General features: G+C 50.5%; 1 protein-coding gene across 5 annotated transcripts in view; it reads right to left on the bottom strand.

Annotated features, from left to right (window-relative positions):
* LOC105485743 (transmembrane protein 8B) overlaps window positions 1–20,207 on the bottom strand; it is a 37,675-nt gene extending 17,468 nt beyond the window's left edge. The window contains exons 1-11 of one of the 5 annotated variants that reach the window (XM_071077985.1): window positions 20,045–20,207; window positions 19,481–19,559; window positions 14,835–15,024; window positions 14,280–14,487; window positions 8,239–8,372; window positions 7,717–7,985; window positions 6,792–7,117; window positions 3,438–3,531; window positions 3,116–3,239; window positions 2,886–3,028; window positions 2,519–2,697 (exon numbers count right to left, since the gene is read on the bottom strand). In XM_071077985.1, the coding sequence (XP_070934086.1) occupies window positions 2,519–2,697; window positions 2,886–3,028; window positions 3,116–3,239; window positions 3,438–3,531; window positions 6,792–7,070 (819 nt within the window). In that variant the 5' untranslated portion in view covers window positions 7,071–7,117; window positions 7,717–7,985; window positions 8,239–8,372; ... (2 more) ...; window positions 19,481–19,559; window positions 20,045–20,207. Of the gene's footprint in view, window positions 1–2,518; window positions 2,698–2,885; window positions 3,029–3,115; window positions 3,240–3,437; window positions 3,532–6,791; window positions 7,118–7,716; window positions 7,986–8,238; window positions 8,373–14,279; window positions 14,488–14,834; window positions 15,025–19,480; window positions 20,024–20,044 lie in introns of those variants that run through there. The other 4 variants (XM_071077984.1, XM_011748204.3, XM_011748205.3 and 1 more) reach the window with 4 other exon arrangements.
* Between the last annotated feature and the right edge of the window lie 22 nt (window positions 20,208–20,229).

Here is a 20,229-nt window from a genome sequence, read left to right as displayed (position 1 = left end):
CGATGACAAGAATAAAAGCATGTATCAACTATTACAGTACTATTGTGAGGATTAAATTAGCAGTGTCTGAAACACAGCACATATTCAGTATATGTCATTTTGTTGTAAACATTACCTGAATTGTGTGCCTATATACAAAAATCAAATGCTAAGTTTGTGGCCTGTTTTTTTTTCAAAACATATTTTACATCTGTAAACTCCTGAATCCCTACTGTCTGCTCCTATGTCCCAGATAAGAATGAATTACTACTCCCAAGTGTAGACTGTCCTGGATTATTTGAAGACAAGGAAGATAACTGTCATCTCCTGTCCTAGTACTGACAACTGCAATTTGACCAATGGGCCCTTAAATGGACACTGCTGCAGAATGAAATAAGTCTAAGAATGGCAAGGAGGGACCACAGAGAACCTACAGGGAAAAGAGAAAACACAGCTTTATGTTCTGGGCCATGTGGAAAAGAACAGGAGTTAGAGCAGGGCTTTAGGCAACACCTCAAAGCCAGCAGCTTTTCCTTATTGCCTTACTTAAGAAAATGGGAGCTTTTGGCCCAGTGCAGTGGCTCACGCCTGTAATCCCAGCACTTTGGGAGGCCAAGACAGGTGGTTCATGAGGTCAGGAGACTGAGACCAACTTGGCCAACATGGTGAAATCCTGTCTCTACCAAAAATACAAAAATTAGCTAGGTGTGGTGGTGTGCACCTGTAGTCCCAGCTACTCAGGAGGCTGAGTCAGGAGAATCACTTGAACCTGGGAGGCGGAGGTTGCAGTGAGCTAAGATCGCGCCACTGCACTCCAGCCTGGGCGACAGTGAGACTCTGTCTCAAAAAAAAAAAAAAAAAAAAAAAAAAAAAAAAGGAAAGAAAGAAAGAAGGAAAGAAAGTGGGAGCTTTTTATGTGACTTGAGGCTCTCCCTGCTACAAGGAAGGTCTTTTCAGGTTGACAGACACTGTATCCAGATAAGGAAGAATCATCTAGCACTGAACACTCTGGAGCCAATCAGGATGCTTGTGTCAAGTCCAGAGAGTGAATATGCTCTCCCTACATGCTGCAGGCTCCTGACACACTTAGGTAGGCTTACTAATTATGAATCACATTCGATCTGCATGTAGCCGAGAGTGGGCTGGTGGAACAGCTGTTGCTGGAGGATTTGGTGAGCCACAGTAGAAAGGGCATCTGGCAATACGAAAGAGAAACAGTGTCTAATATAAAAATAGAATGAGGCACTGTGGGAGCAGGCCTAAAAAGGGGCCAATCAAGCAAAACTGGGGTATGTGCTTCTCACCCAGCTTAAAGAGCCAAGATCTCTCTCTGCAGCATGGCTGCAGCCTCTTCTTCCTCATCTCTGGATGAATCTCCAGCAGGACCCAGGCCCCTCAGTTTCAGCACATTTGCCCCTGCTTTCTCCCAGATGAGAGGTATGATTTTTCTAATTTAGACATATGTCTGACCTAGTAATGCTGGACGCCAGGAAGGCCCGTTTTGGTTTCTGTGATATCCTTGCTGCCAAGGCCTGAGAGTCTGAAACCATCTAAGAGTTTTTGCAGTGCTCACATGCATGTCACATGGTGTCAAGAGCCTAGAGATGAGTTGAAAAGATTCCCAGATGTGACACTTCAGGGGTTAAAAAGTCTACTTGGGGGTTAAGTCATATCAGCAGGCTCATTTCTCTACCTTTCCTTATAGTTTCTGGACACTTGCTTATAATGAACTTTTCTGATTATGGAGGAGTGGGGAAAACACAGGAAAGAGATTGTGGCGATTCTGCAATGGGAATGGAGGGGTTTTAAACTATATTAATTTTCATCAAAATGCACTCCTTTGAGCTGGGATGTGATATGATACTGCCACATCTGACAATGCCTCAGGACATAGTTGAGTCTGTAAAGCTTCTCAGGACTCTGAAAGTCAGACTGTCCTATAATCCCCCAATACAGAGATCCCCTCTATCTTTCCAAAGTTCCCATGAGAAATCAAGGTGGCACGGCGACTGAATGGGGACACCATTTCAGACCACAGGAACGAACGTGCTAACAGTGTAGAAGTCCCCAGTGTGATGGAGAAGGGGAGCTCAGAGTAGCTAGGTCTCACATCATGGAAGAATGTGGTGAAGATGAAGACACTCCATGCAGAGGTGTGGGGGAAAGCACAGATTTCCTGCCCCCATACACAGAACACGGTGACTGTGTAGACACAAATCCATACTGTAGGCCAGTTTCTTGGCCCATGTGTTGAGTAAAGGTCCCCTCAGCCTTCAGGGTGGACAGAGTGTGGAACAGCTGGAGGCCCAAACTTACTTTATTAAGTTGCGAACAGTTTTGTTCATTTCCTCCAATGTGCCTTACAAAAACGACCCTTTTCTATGCATGATAGGTTGGGAAGCACTGCTGTCTCTGTCTGTAGAAGACACAGTGAAGGCACGTACATTCCCAAACCTTTGGAGAACATGGTGGAAATACAGACTGTGACCCACCACCACTCACAAGCACCCAGTGATAAGATGCAGACACAGCCGCATACCGTGGAGAAGAACATGGTGAAGGTGTAGACAGCAGCTTCCAGCACATATCGACTCCGAATGGCCAGGACCACAGGTGGCAGAAACATGAGGTTGCTCAGGCAGAGCAGGAGTGTGGACAGCAGCTGGAATCCATAGGTGAGCGCATCTGCACTGTCGGTGCAGCCCCAGCCTCTCCACCCTGCGGTTGGGGAGGGAACAGGATGGAAGAGGACAGACGGCAGCCATGGGCCTATGCCACTGCCCGTGGAGGGTGGTCTCACCCTGGCTCTGCCAACGCCGTCCCCAGTTCAGGCTGTGCACTCCCCTACTCCCGCCGCCTGCCCACAGGCCCACAGGTCCACCTCCAGTCCACCGCAGCCCGCTCACCGGCCTTGCACTCGCAGGCTGCATACAGATAGTTGTGTGTGCGCAGCAGCTTGCACTGGCCATAGGGCCCGCAGTCGTCCACGCATGGGGACAGGAAGGTGCGCATCCGCACCTCGGCCGTCGCGTTGCGGCACCGCACGAACCTGCGCACACACTCGCAGTCACCTGGGGCCCCGGGCCACCCCCGCCGAGTCCCGGTCCCAGCCCTGGCCCTGCCCCTCCCCGCTCACCGAGGCCCCACCCCGCACAGGGAGCGAAGGGCCAGGAACCAGGTCCCCGTCTGCGGGAATGGGATTCGCAGCCTGGCAACCCTGGTAGTGGCACTGACGGAGAGGAGGAAGCCGGCCAGGGACTCTGAAGGGAGAAGGAAGGGGTCAGTGAGAGGAAGGAGGGGTCAGGACCCAAGAACCCTCACCCACCTGCCCCCACTTCCCGGAACCCTGGCCTACCATTCCTCCACTCCATCCCTCCCCGCCTTCACCTCTGCCCGCCACCACCACCACCACCCCTACCACACTGCAGCTTCCTCTCCTCCCCCATTCCTCACCCCACCTTTGGAACAGGTCACTGCTGCATCCCCCAGACTCAAGGGCACCTCGTGGGTCAAGCATCCAAACACCGTCACGTTTTCCTGGCGCACGGAGCTCTGGGGAGGGTAGGTATGGAGGTGAGGCCGCCACATCCTCCAGCTCCACCCACAGCCACCCTCGAACTCCCACCCCTGTTAACCCACACCTTCCAAGGACAGCCCATTCCTGCCGGCGCTCTGCACGCCAAAGCTGCCCTCTCACCTCCATTCTCAGAACAGAAAAACTGAAAAACAACAGATCCTCCACAGCAGAAATCTTTCAAGGACTGATGAGACGACAAGGCCCAATTCTGAATCTGTTCTTTGGGCAGAAGTGTTTCAATTCTGTCCGAGCAAGAGAGAACACCCTCTTTTTCAGTCCTATCTAGCTCATTGAGGGGAAGGAGGGCTGTTGCCAGTTATAGAAACTAATTGTGGACAAAGGCAATTGTAAGGTTTTCCATCATCTTCACCTGGACCCCAAGACAGGCAGAGCATGAAGACACTCACTCCAATTCAGGTGAAATGATCCTAGGTACTGAACGGTGGTAACAGAATGCCCAAGAGATTAAATGTAGCAACATGGCTGGGATTAAAAGAAACCAGATAATCTGCAAGAGTAAATGTAAGGGGTTGTCTACAAGAATAAAGGTAACAGGATGCCATAAGCTCACCTCATTCAAGAAGGATTTGAGGCAGCTTACATAAAATAGAATACAATAAATGCCTGAGGGAAACTTAAAAATCAGGATAGGAAAATAAAGTCTGTCCCTAATGTAGGCCATATATTTGATACTGACTTCCAAGCAACCAAAGCAAAGGAAGTATAATGAGTTACCAGATTTGCAACTACATAATATAAAAGCTAATCAGAGTCTCTGGAGAATCACAGCATCCAAAGGGGAAGTTCTGAGATAAATTCTCATCAAAGCAGCACTGTGTGTTGTCATGCATCCTGTCCTCAGCCACAAGAGTGAGTTTCATACAACTTGCTTATATAACTTCCTTCAATGCAAGCCCGGGGCAATATGCCAAAGTATTACTCAGTGAAAGTCTTTCTAGGAGGGAGCCAAAGAAAAAAGTATATGCAGTTCTCTGATCCAAATGTCCAGTTCTTGATCCAAGGGGAGAAAAAAAATCAAAATATTTGAAGGAAATACCTTTCAGAATAAACAGAACAGGCTGAGGTGGGTAGCACGTGTCATAGAATGCAGATGATGGAATGTAAACAGATGCTCATTAAAGTGAATGGATGGGAATGCAGAGAGGGAAAGGGCTAGGCTTCTATTCTCAGGGTACTGAGGAAGAAACAACAAGTATGGGCAAGGCTGTCCTCTAATTCAGGGTCTACAGTTTCAAGGTCTAATCAAGATCTCACTGTCATTGCCCAGAGGCATGGCAATAAGCAAACACAAAATACATACAGTCTTAGCGAGAACAAAGAGAGAATTTGATTATTTAAATGAGAAATATATTCAGGGTGAATAAATGACTCTAACAGGACCACTAGAAAGTTCTAAGCCATGTCCCATAAAAGGCCACATGAAGCCACAGACCAGGCCTCAGGTTGGCTGATGGGAAAGTGGTCCCTGCCCTCAGAGCTGGAGGATAGTAGAGTTAAAAGGATCCCTGGCTGGGGGAACAGTATGTAAGTTATTGGATCAAAGCTAAGCTGAAGATATTCTCTAATGGGCCAGCATAGGGCTCCGCCCTCATCTCAGTCTTAATGCTGACAGTAATGACTAAGAAGTACAAAAAGTTGGCTTTGCAAGTGTGTGAATTACACAAAGTGGAGAAGGCCCGAGTCCCAAACCAGTATTAGACAATGCCTCAAGGAGGGACATAAATTCTTCCATTCAGGTTCAAAAATTCACTGCAAAAATACAATATGCGAATTGGCACCAAAATGTGTATGCCCCTTGATTACAACTAGAGAAACAAAGCAATTAATGGGGAAAAGAAATGGGAGGACATAAACCAAAAACAGCAGTGGGCCAGGCACAGTGGCTCACACTTGTAATCCCAACATGTTGGGAGGCCAAGGCAGGCAGATCAGCTGAGTCCAGGAGTTTGAGACCAGCCTGGGCAACATGGTGAAACCCAGTCTCTACTAAAAATACAAAACATTAGCTGGGTGTGGTGGTGCACTCCTGTAATCCCAGCTACTCTGGAGGCTGAGGCACAAGAATCGCTTGAACCCGGGAAGCAGAGGTTGCAGTGAGCCAAGATCACACCCCTACACTCCAACCTGGGCAACAGAGTGAGACTCTGTCTCAAAAAAAAAGTTAAACAGTTGCATTAGGGAGATATTTTCCCCTATTTTCCAAAGTTTGTATGTGATCCTATTACTCTTATAATTTAAAAAAAAAAAATGTGTACAACTGGTTTGAAGAAAATACAAAGGAAGGAAAAAGACCCAGGGATCTCAATTCACCACAAGCCCTAGGTGATCCCACAGTGTAATGCAGCTGCTGAAAAAAGTAACTCAATCTCAGGCAGCACAAATGCAAGTCTTGTTACCTGCCACCTCGATCAGACCACCTCAGATCACTTATTTCAGAGACACAGTGACTGCTAGAAGTATACCAGGTGAAACAGTGAAGGAAGGGGAGAGATCCAAATACCAAGACCCCAAAGACACTGAGGTTCTTCAGCTTTTGGGAGGTTGGAGGTAACATCTGAAGGGCTGTAAAAATAGGACTGGGATGCAATAAATGTATCATACTAATGTAAGATATTAATAATAGGGAAAACGTGAGAGAGTGGGTATATGAGGACTTTGTGCTTTCTGTTCAACCTAAAACTGCTCTAAAAAAAATTAAGTCTATTGCTTTAAAAAAGAACAAGACAGAGACAGATTTACTGGAAATGGCTTCTGGATATGGCTTTTACCCACTGAATCAAAGATGAGTGGGTAAAAAATTCATGGAGACAGATTTTGATGGGATGTCAGGAATGCCTCTGGCAATCAGCACTATCCAAACATGAACTGCGTGGCCTCAAGAGGTGGTAAACTCCCCATCAAAAGAGATTTGCAAGAAAAGGTTAACAACTGCCATAGTGAAAGGCCAGTAATGAGCAGGAGGTGAGCCTACAAAACTGGGAAACCCCAGACACTGAGTCGACCTGGTTGACCTGCCCATCTGTAGCAGAGTCAATACTGCGAACATGTTTGTTGACCAGAATTGGGCTAAGTCATGGTCTCTAATTGTCAGGATGGGAGGGAGCAACCTGGATAGGCTTTTACCTCCTGGAGGAGGTAAAGACCCCAACACCCCTGGCACCTTTCCCTGCAAGCTCCCCGGGAGAGCAACCTCCCCACTCTCCATAAAGAGTACCGCGTTGAGCTGGAGCTCCAGGCTGAGGACGCCTCCACTGTCCAGCACTGGCAACAGCCTCATGGCGAACACGGCTGGGCGCTCAGGGGGAAGGGCCACACTGGGGCCAAAGAAGATGTAGAAGTGGACAGAGAAGGTGTCCAGCTCGTTGCGCAGAGTCGGGCGCACTGGCCAGCAGTGCTCGGGTGGGGATGTGGTCCCAGGCCCCTCCGCAGGGGTTCCAAGGGATGGTGGCTCTGGGGGCAGTGGCTGGTTGCCCAGTGACTGGGGCATGTTCATGGCAGCTCCAGGGACCAGGGCTCGAAGCAGGCCGGGCTGTGGGCACTCTGTGGGGCAGAGGAAACCAGAGCTTGGGCCTGCAGCCTTTACAGTCCTGAACTTACTCATAAACAGATCTGAGCTAGACAGGATTTCACAAAGATTGGGGAAGGATGAGAACTAGAATGCAATGTCCCTTGGGAGTGTGGGGCATCCAGGGTCATAGGGGTTTCCTAATGGTGACAGCTAACACAATACCACACTGGAGGGAACCGAGGTCATCTATCCCTCCCTAAAGGCAGTGAAGATGCTATTGAAACAGATATTAAGTATGACAGCCTGTCTCACTGACTTGCAAGGGCTTCGGCAAGGACAGTGTCCCAGAGGTCCTGGATGTCTCTGCCTACCCCAGGAAACTGAGAGATTAAATCAAAGAAAGTAATGAGGTCTTTTAGTTGTCTCAAGTCAGATGCAAAAAAAAAAGTTATCTAAAAGCCTTCCAATAACTTGGAGCTCCAAGCGGGATGGCTTCAGGGAGTGTGAAGGAGCCTGGGTGGGGAAGGGGAAGTTGCAGGGATGTGGCAGAGGGCCACTGAACAGAGCCACCCCAAGTCACGTCCCAGCCACGGATATCTGCACAGACTAGGGCAAATGCAGGGGTTCTGACCTTGCAACCGCACACACAGCTGGAAGCGGATGGTCCTACCAGGGCCCCGGGATGATGTTTCCACACGCACGTAGACCCAGTGCCCCCAGGGAGGCAGTGCCAGCTCCAGCTGGCATCCCGAGGCACCTCCACAGGACACAGAGCTTGAGTTGTGCAGGGGTGGGGCTTTGGGACGCAGACGCAGTGACAGGGGGCAGGCAGATACCCCGCGGCCCCCCACACACGCCAGCTGTGCTGAAACCCTGTAAGTGAAGCTGGGCACAAAGACCCTGGGCAGAGGAGAGGTTGGGGGTAAGAAGGCAAAAACAGAGACGAGAGGAACACAGGGCAAGGGAAGCACTAGGAAGGAGGGGGCGTGGGGTGGGAAGGAGGCCTGTTCAGGTCTCCCGCTCTGTTCTGGGAGGGAGGGAGGCAGGGATCCCACCCAGGGACCAGGCAGGTAGGCGGAGAAGAGAGAACCCTGCAGCCTATTTGAGGCCAGAGAAGTGGGAAAGGACCAGGTGTGGGGAGTCTTTGACTTACTTGTAGAGTGCTGAGCGATTGTGTGGGGAGAGGGTTTGCTCTGAGGGCCGGCCAGGAACCAGTACAGCAACGTCCAGCAAACGCCGGACAATCAGCTGGGGCTGAAGGAGGTACTGACACTCATCCTGGAGACCCTGGGACAAAAGCAGGGGTAGCAGGAGAGGGAGAGACAGCAGGGGCGTGACTAAACCAAGGCAAACAGAACCTGCTGGGTGGGCCAGGGAGAAACCCCCACCCTGGCCACCACTCCCAGGACTCTAACCCAGGTCTCTCTAAACTCTAGGTCCTTCTTGCCTGAGCAGTCATTTCTGGTCATCTCTGTCCCACCTCAGTCTGCAAGGTCTGCTGGGATCCTCAGCACTGGCTAAGGTTTTGGGATTCAAACCCAGGCCCTCCTGACAATCAGGCCTGGCTTGCCCCTTCTCCCAAGCTAACCTCTCCCCCTGAGCATTCTGGGCCAGCCCAGCAGCACTGTGATCTCCAACCAGCCCATTCCCGACCAGGCTCAGGAACTTAGAACACTGGCTCTTTTAGGCAAAGTGGGGTGGGGTGGAAAGCTCCTTCAAGGCCTCCAATCCAACCCCCTCACTCTCCCCGCCACCAATCTCAACCTTTAATTTCCTCTAGTCCCCACCCTGCCCCACTCCCACATGCTTGTCCAGCCTCTGCTTTCACACTCATTACACCCAGGCAATGAGCAGCCCTGCATAGGTAATGAGTGCTGGGCCACTCATTACCTTCCAGGCAACCTCAGACTATAAGCAGCTTGAGAACAGGAACTCTGTCCTATTTGATTTTTGTTCCTCTAGACACAGGGCCTCACATAGAGTGCATACCTCACAGATAAATGTTTGCTGAATTAACGAATCAGTAAATGGATCACAACATCTGGGGGAAGTGCTGACCTTGCTAAAGCCAAATCCTGTCATTTTTGATGCCCCTGCCCCAACTCTGCCTTCAGGAGACCCACTAGTCTGGTCCCTCAGCCTCAGACTGTGTTTCTTCTGCTGCTAAAGGATATCAACCATGTCTCCCCCAGTTTCGCTTCTGGAGAAAATCCCCAGCTCCTTCTCTGTTGACACCCCCTGGCCCGCACAGCCTCATCACTCTCCAGTGAGCACAGTCCCGTTTGTCGCAGTTCCTCTTCTGCAGCACGTGCAGCTATATGAGCCCTACAGATCTCACAGTTAAGGGGAAGTGGGGGCTCCTAATTAGGTCATACCTTCAAACTCTGTTCTGTGACAAAAGTTCCAGGCCCTGACATCCCACTGAGTTCCATGGCTCAGAACAAGCCAGTCAAGGCACTGACTTCCAGCAAAACTCGACAAGGCTAGAAGGTCTGTGCCTTTTGCATCCCCAGTGTCTAGTACACCATCTGGCACATACTAGGTGCTAAAATAGCTGTTAAAGAATGGGTGTCAAAAAGGGGGTCCCTTCAGAGAGCTCCTGAACCAACCTAGATGTTCAGGTTTGGTGTCAAACCCTAAGAACCAAAAGACTCTCACAAGTCACTGCATTGACCCCACCTCCTAAGGCAAGAATTACCACCATAATAATCTTGTAGTGAATGAGTCCCAAGGGTGGGGGCTCATGCTCCAGTGGTGGCCCATTTCCTTGCTAGACAGTCCAGGAACGCTTTGCTCCACGTTTTGGAGTTTTGCTTGTGTTTGATTCAATGAAAGATCAGTGGACATGACCTGTTTGGTTAAGATGTGCTCCTTCCTTCAACTGTGTAACGTGCCAGTCCCCCCTCTTCATGCGGAGGGAGTGTTTAGTCAGTGGAGACCAGGGGAGATGCAGGGAACCGTCACCCAGTGATGGGGCCAGAGAAAGAGCACCAGAAGTCAGGTCCTCAAGAGCTGCCAGGGCAGATGCCAAGTGAGAGTGTCCCAACTGAGCCAAGAGGCCAGAAGAACATCAGCAGTCGGGGAGGCCCAGGGCCCAGGCAAGGAAGCTCGAGAAATTAGGAGAGGCAAAAGTGAGACATAGATGGGCTACAGGCTGAAAGATGCTGGAGTGGAAGGCATGGTAGGTAGATTCCTAGAATGTCCTCATACGTATGGGCTGAGTTTCTTCAGAAAGACCTGAGCGGGGTGGCCAGTGCCAGACTCTGGGTGGGGCTTGCAGACTGAAGATGCCCAAAGACACTTAGTGTTCTCTGCGGGAATAGCGAGTGCACAGCTGAGCCCATGCCCACAGTCAGAAAGCACCCAATCAGTGTAGAAGCAAACGAGTGTTCAACAGACTTCAGGGGGCAAGGGTGAAAGCAGGAAGACCATTTATGAGGCTACTGTGGTAGCCCTGCAGAAAGCAGAGAAACTGTGCTGGAAGTGGAAATGAAGAACTGTAGATGCGTTCAGGGCATGCCTCAGAAGTAGTGTCAACAAGACTTTTTCTTTACAGATTGGTTGTGAGGAATCAGAAGAAAAGAAAAATCAAGGATTTGGGGCACTTAATTTGGGGCTTGAGCAATGGGTGGATGACAGTGCAATTTCCTGAGGAAGATCACAATAACTACAGAAAGCAGCAGCATGGACTGGGAGCAGTGAAATAGAAATTAAGGAGTTTTATAGTTTTAGCTTCACTTTGATTTGGTTTTATTAAATACTCTTTGAGACATTTCTTAGGCATCCAATTGGAGATGTCAAGTAAGCAGTGGGATATAAAGTCTGGGATTCAAAGAAATTAGGACTGGATGAATACTCTTGGAAGCATTAACATACAGACGGTATTTTAAACTATTGTGCTGGAACACCACGCAAGAGAATAGAAAAGTAAAAAAGGAGCTGTTCCAGGACCAAGCATTGGGCCACTACAACATGGAGATCAAGCAGAGGAGAGGCCAGGAAAGGAGACAGAGGAGTGGGCAGTGGGAAAACCATGACAGTTCTGTAAAGTCACAGAGGCCAAGAAGGGAAGGTGTTTCAAAAAGGAAAGAGTAATATAGGGAACTAGTTAACAGCTAGTTACTAGTTAACTCTGGGGAGGGGAATTGGAGACTGAAAGAAGGGAAGAGGAAAACTTACTTTCCACTGTATGTCTTTTGTACCTTTTGAATGTTGTACCAGGTGCACAGATTGCCTATTCAAACTATAAATAAAATAATTTAGGAGGAAGAGGAAAAGCAGCCGCACTATTAGCAGATTCTAACCACCTCTGCTGAGATATTGAGTCACGTGTGGTCCTAGTTGGTGGATTCAACAGAATCCTTTCTCCTGTACAACTGACTTCTTCACTTTCCTTGTAGTTGCTTTCATTATTTTACCTACTTTTTCAAATCTTAGACACAGGAAGAGGAAGGATAAGAAGAGAACCTGTGCTCTAAAGACATTTAGGAGTACTTTCCCCTTATGAGCCATTTGGGTGCCAAATGGTATCCACAACCCAAAGGCCAGCCCCTCAGAGCAGACTGGCAACTGGGCACCTTAGAATGAACACAGGATCCAAAACAGGAAAGGCAAGGAGATGGAGGCCAGGGACAGGACAGAAGTGGCTGGTAGGAAGAAGGTGACAGGGAAAGGTGGTGAAACAGCATCATGTGCCAGACTCTGCACTGAAGGCTAGGAATACATAGTAAATAACACAGACACAGGGTCTGGCAGAAGTGTGGGACTAGAGCTCATGAGGGTGGCCCAGATCAGGTAAGTCACTTCTTTTTCACAACCTTTCAGGGCTCCCTATCACACTCAGGATACAGTTCCAATGTCAAGGCCCTTCATGATCTGGCCTCTGCTCATCCCTCTACCTTCCTCACCACCCCAAAACCAGCCCACACTGAACCACTTCAGTTCCTTCTAAACTTTGGGCCATGCTACTCCCACCACCTGGTATGCCCTTCCCTACCTTCTCAACCTCAGGCCTCGCCACTTAACAGTTTCCAATACCACCTCCACCACGCTAAGTTAGCCATCTCCCCTTTATCCTCCTAAAACATCTCCTGTATCTAACATGCATCTTATTTATTTCTGTGTCCCCAGCACACAACCCAAGGCCTGGCACAAAGCAGGTACTAAAGGACTGAGGCTAAAGGGAGATCTGAGTTCATCCCCAAAGCTGAGAAGGGCCCTAGAAACCACTGCCTTCTTATCGCTGGGACTCTTCAGTTCCCACCAAAGGATATCCTTAAACCCACATAAATTCCTGTGTTCGCCAAGCCTCACAGGAAGCATACCATAGTAGCAGGAGGAAACAAGTTGAGAAGATGGAGGAATGCTCTAGACAATGAACCCACAGGCTGGAATCCTGGAAATTAACCAGGATCTGGAGAGCTGAAGAACCCTTAGAGGACCATATAAGATTACAGAAGTTAATCTAATTCTTAGAAGGACCGACATAAGATCCTTGCCCCATCAACCTCTCAAACAGGCCTGGCGGAAGCACTACATCTCTCATGGCATCCAGACCCACTGCTGCTTGTGGGCAGAGCGGGATGGTCCTCTTCTGTCTAGCCTCACCACATACCTGGGGGAGCTCTGACCAGGATTCCAGTTCGGTACCAAGTTCCCCAGGCCCCACTTCCCATGTCTAGATGCAAATGTACTTGTCAGGCCTAGTTCTTTTCTCACTGCCCAGCTCCCCCTTGGTCTGGGTACTTGAATCACCCTTTAGGGTCTGATCAGCTTTTCTCTGCACTACTATCTCCGTTCCCCACTGTCCCAATCTGATAGCCATAAGCAATCCTGACCACTTCTAACTGGGCCTCAGCTCCCACAATCCCAGCCCAGGCCTAGGCCCTAGGTTCCTGCTTACCTAGAAAGGTTTTTGGATAACTACAGCCAGGCTTCAGGAGGATTTTCCCTGTGAGTTCTCACAAAGTGGGTCAAGGATCAGAGTTAGGATAAGGAACATCCCTGTTGGGATTTTGCCAAAGACCTACGAAGAAGTTCCTTCTAACAGAAGAACCCTCAGTTCTGATGAGAGTCAAGGCCTACCTAGAACCTAGGGCCCCTTCCAAGCTAGCTCCCAACATGCTGTCTTTCAGCAGGCTCGCAGGCCTTGATGGGGAGTTCTTTTGCACATCCACATCAGTCTCAGGAAAAATGGCCGTCACTGAGGCCTAGAGACACTACCTCAGCCCTACTTCCCATCTCTGACAATAGCAGTTCCAGCACCCTTGTCCTTATGTGAGTCTCAGCTCATTCAAAGGCACTATTCACCACATTTCTGAGTGCTAGAGTCCTGTTCTTTAAATCCTCGCTCTGTTCTTGCTCATTTATTCACCCTCACCACAGGCCCCATGCACATGGTCATCCCACGCTGACAACAGCCAGCTCAGTACACCCCCTGCTCCTCCTCCAGTGAACAGGAGTAGGAGACCTGTCTGGCCTAATCCATGAGAGTGGCAGGAAAACATTGTGGCATTTCCTTTCACTCCAAACCAGAGAGGCGTCTGACCTTTGAACCTGCCCTTCAGTCTTTAACAACCTCTGTGAAATAAGTGCTTGGGGTGGCTGATATTTGGAGAAAAGTGAGGCAAAGGCCAGGATGGACACCAGCTGCCCAAAGCCTCCTTTTAGCAGGAAAGAGCTTCTCTTGTGGTCTTCTGAAGGGTGTAGGAAGCTGTCTGAAATTATGATGCAAGAGGAATGCATTCTCCCAGATGGATTAAAGGCTGGGCCGTGGGCTAAGAGAGTCTTCAGGGCTATTGTCAATCAAGATGTAGAATAAAACCAGTCCTGGGTGTGTGCAGCAGATTGGACCAGCCCATAGTTGGCTTCTGCTCACCTTGATGAACACTTGTGCCTTCCACTAGGAAGCGGCACTGCTCCCCCATGCCAGAGCCTCTGACTCCAGATTCTCAACTTTCCCTTCAGCTTACCTGGACCCAGCATGTCCTCCTGGGTCTCCCAAGTTGCCTCCTCCAGATCATGGCCTCTGACCCACTAGGTGACCTGCTGGCCTTTAGCCATGCCCCACCCCAGCCACCCTTGTGCTGCTGCCCACCCTGACACAAGGCTGGCATGCCAGGGAGCCTGTGGGGGGAGTTCAGCAAAGATGGAAGGGCAGTTCTAGACCCCCAAGCCTGGGCAACATTAACCCACCTTGACAGAGATGTGGCCATGGGCCTGGGGAAGGTGGGCAGCCAAGAACCAGTCCCCAGGTAAGGGGCTGCTGACGTTAAAGATGCCTGAGGTGCGGTTGGGCAGTGTCCAGCTGAGGGTCAGTGAGAAAACCCCAGGCACAGCTGTGTCCCCTGGGAAGTGTGTATGCAGGGGATTGATGACAGGGGGTGCCCCGGACCGGAAATACCTGGGGGACCAGAATTAGGAGAGGAGAAAAGCAGGCAATGGGGTGGGAGGCAGGAAATGGAAGAAAGAAAGAACTGTCACTCATTACCGGTAAAACAAATAGATTCCCTATACTGACACATTCAACAAAGTGGTTCCAGGTCAGGGGCCACGGGTGAGAGATCAGCTCAAGCACTCGCACAGTCATACAGTAGTCCGGAAGTGGTCATGTGACAGAGGTCATGGCCCTCACTCAGTCACACTTCAATCTGGACACGGGTTGGGGTCAGGGTCAGTTAAAATCACACTTTAGTCTGGAAAGTGGTCAGGGGTTGGAAGTGGGGTTGGGAAATTAACTCAGACACTCACACAGTCACACTTTGGTCTGGGCAGTGGTCCCCAAAGGTTCCCCCTTGCTCCTTGAAGATGATGAGGTTCCAAACAGCCAGGAATGTGTCCTCGGGAACATGGAAGTGGAAGAGCTCGGTGCTGGCAAAGGAGCGGAAAGGACTCAGCTTGCGGGGTGAGCAGGTGGAGTAATCAGTCAGGAAAAGGCCTCCTGGGAAGCAGGAGAGAGAGAAAGGAGCAGGGCAGGACAGAGGGCATTTCCATTAAGCAACAGGCATGCCAGTCCTCCTCACTGATAGCATCAACTCCACAAATGCTCTCCTCTGAACCAGGAACTAGGTTTCAGGCTGCAGATCTGAAACCTAGCCATCATCTGGTTTAATCCTTACCTTAATCTTATTTAAAAAAAAACCCTCCTTTTACAGATAAGGAAACTGAGGCTCAGACCTAGATCAAACTGAGGATGCAAATCTAGCTCTCTCTAAATCCAAAACTAAGACCCTTTCTTTGATTTCACAGCTGCCCCTCACTTAGGAGCCATTTTCTCCACTTACCAAACTTAAAAAAAAACAGATGTGGGGAAGGGGTGTGTGTGTGTGTGTGTGTGTGTGTGTGTGTGTGTGTGTGTGTGTGTGTGTATCTTGGCATGGGCTCTTAAGCCACTAAGCAGGCTGGAACTCCACCTGTGGGGCTTGGGAGTCAGCATGGAACTGTGTAACTTCCTTGTTGATTTTCTTCCCTTCTCTGTTCCCCTGTGGTTAGGAGCAGTAAAAACCCTCAGCAGCCTCACAAGCGCTGCCTGTATACTGGCTCAGGGCAGGAGAGGGGAGGGGAAAGTGTGGTACGGCTGCCAGGGGCCTGCTTGGGTGGCAGAAGGACAGGAGTTGGCAGGCCACCATGAGAGTCCCCAGGAAAGGAGACTCATCAGGCCTCCCGGGTCAGAATGTACAGCTAGTAGGTGGGGGCGGGGGGAATGTTCTCCCAAAGGGAGGCCCAGTGAGGCAGTAAGTTGGTGACCCAGTGGATTTCAAGCCCCTTGGGAATCTTCAGAGCAGGCTGAGTTGGCAGGTGGGGAGGAAGTGGTCATCTCTCATTAAAATGCCAAGATACCTGATCATGATTGTCAGGAGCAGAGCCAAGGTAAGCAGAAGTCGTGTCAGCAGCTAGCCAGGCAAGGGACTAGAAGAGCTGTCACAGTGGAGGCAACCCAGTAGCAGACAGGGGAAGAGGGTCCCAAATGGCAGGCAAGGTCTCTCAGAGTAAACCTTTGGGGAATCTGACTGCTCTGGAGACTTCGGACCAGCCTGAAAAGAAGCCCAAGATGACACCTCTAGGACAGGTGAGAAGGTGGGGAACTCAGCAGCTTCAGGACACACCCGGGGCTGGGGTACCGACTACTCTGGAGGGGCATTTTCAGCCAAGCAGGAAATACCCTTAGGGCTAACCTAGTCCAATTATCTCCCTCTCTGGAGATGGGAGAGATTAACTCCAAAAATGAGGTGTTTTTGAAATAAAAAAGAAAGGGAAAGGGAGGCTGCTGAAGGAGGAACGCTGAACCAGAGCAATCCCAGGAGTCACCCCAGAGAGCTGCCCTACATAGGTGGGGGCCATTGGAGGTCATGGTTACACTCAAGGACTAGTCTGTCCAGTTCAGACCACATGATCAGTTTCAACTGTCAAGAAGGAAAGCCTGCCACCTTGCAAGCTAAGCACTGCCCAGGAACCCAGAGAGGCTACCAGTGCAGCATTCAGAGAGTGACAGAGATGCATCCGAGAGGGATAAAGGTTACGGAACCCACTGATGGGGGAGACAGGTTTCCTAGGAACCCTCGCTGTGCTAAGTAGGAGGCAGAAGGCTAAGAGGTGAACAGCCTGGATACTATTGTTAGAAGAAATCAGAACTCTAGCACGCCTTCTGATGGGGTTAGGGAGGGGCTGTTCCTCCTCAAAGCTGGTACCAGGGATGGGTCATCTGATCAACCATTGCTACTGTTAGGAGAAATGTTGGTCAGTCTCTCAGTGCAGACCCTCAGAGGGCTAGTGGTGAAAAGTTTAATGACCTCTGGGAAACATGGACAGACAAGCACAAAGATGCTTGTAATTCAAAGGACCACGGTATGGCCTGGAGAACTGGGGAACTAGCTAAGCCATCCCCACGTGGCCAGGGGCTACAGAGGTCACAGAATAGGCCTGTGAGATAAAGGAGTGAGCAGCAGCTGGGAATGCTAGGAGGAACTTGGAAGAAGTTCTGAGGGCAGATGCTTGAAAAGGGTCCACAGCCCCATTCACTCCAAACTTTGGTTTGTGGTTTGAACAGGGCCTTTCAGAGCTATGTCCAGAGGAAGCATGAGTAAGGCCCTTACCGAGTTCGGATGAACTTATTCCAGGTTCCCCAATATTTCTATGATGAAGCTAGGGTGATTCCGACCATCACCCACACCACACACGCACACCCCACACAACACATAGGCTGAGGCTAGCCCTGCTAGTAACAGCACTAGGTAGAATAAAAGCCCATTGTTTTTTGACTAGCAAGGCATGTGTGGGTCCTCAACTAAGCCCAAGGAAAAGATCCAAGGATCAGGAATGGGACCACTAGACCTAAGAGATAACTTCCATTCCTGAAATGAAACCGAAGCAACCAATAAGCACTATGCAGTCCTGTGCCATGATGATCCTATGACCCTGCCAGCCTCTTCTCAGACAAAACCCATCGCGACCATTAGGTCACAGAGCACCCTGCACTTAGGTCCAAAATTGCCAAGGCATTCACTATTAACAGCACTAAAGGCAGCCCTGCCTCCCTTTGGGTGGACTGGTACTCCTTTCCAACTTCATTACAATTCTCCCCAAAGCACCTGAACCCGCTTCTGGGCAACAGTATTTTTATCCACAACTTTCAGCTGTATATGCTCTGTGGCCATCAGTCACCCTGCTCTCCTCACCCGCCCAATGCTTGCTCAATGGCGCATGAAGCAGCCATGATGGCAGGGGATAGAAGCTAGGAACTTGGCTCAACAGCATAAACTCCCCGTTACCAAAACTGAAAACCTGACTGGCTACTGCATCTGCCCAGTGCCCAACTTGACAGCAGCAATAATCAACACTGAGTGCCTCCACGGCTCCTTCCTTCAAGGGGACTGGCTGGGGGTGGATGGATAACTTATATTCGTTCCGGGAGGCACCCAACACTGCCCTCACCCTTGGAACTGTTGAGAAAGGGTCTCCAGCCCCATTCACAACTTTAGTGATCTGCTCATATGACGAGCAGGCAGAGCTGAAGAGGAATGTACATGGGCCACAACATGTCCCCTCCCCTTCATACCGTAACACAGGCGCTCAGAAGATACACTGGCTCACATGCACCCCGCACACATGCATGTGTCTACACTCACCAACACACAAGCATGTACACACGCTGCCAGCCTTCCCACAATCCCTCAGTTACACACATAGACACGTAAGTGACCAGACATCTCTGCAGGGGCTGTGACCTTTCATGTGCATTCATCTCCTTAAGTTTGTACACTGAACCAGGCCCCCAGAGCTCACTCATACCCACTCTCCACCCCTAGCTGCTCTGTTGGCTGTTATTTCCTAAGACTCCATCAGGCACATCTCCATCCTAGAGTGACACACACCAGAGGTGGCTATGGACTTGGGCCATGAAGACTAGAGTCATTTCATGATGTAGCCATCTTCATGGCACATCCCCTAGACCAAGACACCCCCTCCTCCTCCCACATTCCACCCATTAAAATATTGGACCTCTCTCCTGTCCAAGTCACTTCCCCACTGGAGGGTGGCCCTTGACTGATGCCCAGCAAATAAGGAACAGTTTGTGGATAAAGCCCCCTTGTGGGCAGACTGGGGAGAAGGGAGGTTACGCTTTGAGCCTTTCCCCACTTGGGTCTGTTTTTCTATTAAGTATACATTGCAGTGGAGAGAAAAAAAAAAAAAAAAAACCCACTAGTATGAGATAGGAATTAGGAAACCTTTTTTCTAGCCCCAGCATGCAGCCTATCACAAGCTACCTGAACTTGGACAAACTGCTCCCTCCCTGAGCCTCAGTTTCCCCATCTGTAAAATGGCCTCCGAGTTTCAGCCCTGCTCTAAAAGTATCAGGAATTATTCCTAGGCAAATCAATCTTCTTTGGAACAAGAATCATTACAAGAAGAAAACTCATTATAATGGCAATTAATCCATATTCATCTGTTTGCTATATATTATCTTTAAAACTCTTCTTCATGCTGTTTGAATGCATTCCCAATATCTCAAAGGTTTAGGCTATATATTCCCAGACTGCACTAGGGGCTTCTGGTGTGGGACTGTCTCTCCCCCATCAAACTTTGTGAGCAGGGGCAAAGCCCACAAGATTTCCCTGGAAAAGCATGAGTCAAAGTGGGGTCAGGACAGACACCAGAAAATATCTTGGAGTCTCTGTCCTAGAAACTGTAAGCCACCTGCTGAGCCTCAAACCCAATTAATTACCACTCTTTTGACCCTGCCAATCCCTCTGTTCTGTAAGACTTCTCTCCTCTCTATTTCTCCCACTTGCTCCCCAGTGATCTAGTTCCCCAGGTCCCACCACTCCTGAATCTCTCCAGCCCACCCCTCCCTGCCGGAACCCCATTCCTGCCTCAATCTTCCCTGCTTCTGCACTCACCAGCCCCCGGGCCAAGGACAGAGAACAGCAACAGCAGCAATAGGGCTGGCGGCAGCTGAAACCCAGACTTGAGTCTAGGCTGGGAGAGGGGCAGAGTATAAGAGATGGGGGGGACTAGCGGGAGAGACTTGGGTAAACACAGAGATGAGGGCAAAAGCTGAGATAATGGGTTGGGCTGGGCTGGACACTGGGGCTTGAACAAGGGCAGGGAGTGGGATGGAAGGAGGGGCTGTGATGGGGACTGCAGCAAGGGACGGGGTTGAGCCAGGGCCTTAAGCAAACACTGGGAATGGGGTTGGGACAGGCCCTGGGCTGAGATTTGTGACAGGGGGTGGAACGAGGGCCGAGGCCGGGATGGGGGCCAGGCCAGGGGCAGGGACTGGAAGGGGGTCCTGGATGGAGACCCAGGCAGGGGTTGGGGCCGATTTGGGAAGCGGGGCGAGGGCGGGACTGGGGGCCAAGGCGGGGATCGGGATAGGACGAGGGGCCGGGACAAGGGCTGGGCCATGGCCCGGGGCGGGGGCGGGGCCGGACAGGCCAGCGCGGGGCGCTCGCAGAGCTGACCCGCGGCTCCGCTCCCCACCCCCGGGGGGTGACCTCCGGTGTCCTCACGGGCCCGGAGTGGGGGCCGGGGATCTGGGTGGGAGTTCAGGCCTGGGCGACTCCGGGCTGCGCTGAACCGGCGATAACCAGGCCCCGCGGCGGCGGCCTCGGCTTGACGTCAGCATGACGCCCCGCCCCCCCGGCCG

This window comes from Macaca nemestrina, chromosome 14 (assembly GCF_043159975.1).
Source record: "Macaca nemestrina isolate mMacNem1 chromosome 14, mMacNem.hap1, whole genome shotgun sequence".
NCBI lineage: Eukaryota > Metazoa > Chordata > Mammalia > Primates > Cercopithecidae > Macaca > Macaca nemestrina.
Note: the sequence above shows the minus strand (reverse complement) of the source record. Positions and strands in the feature narration are given on the sequence as shown.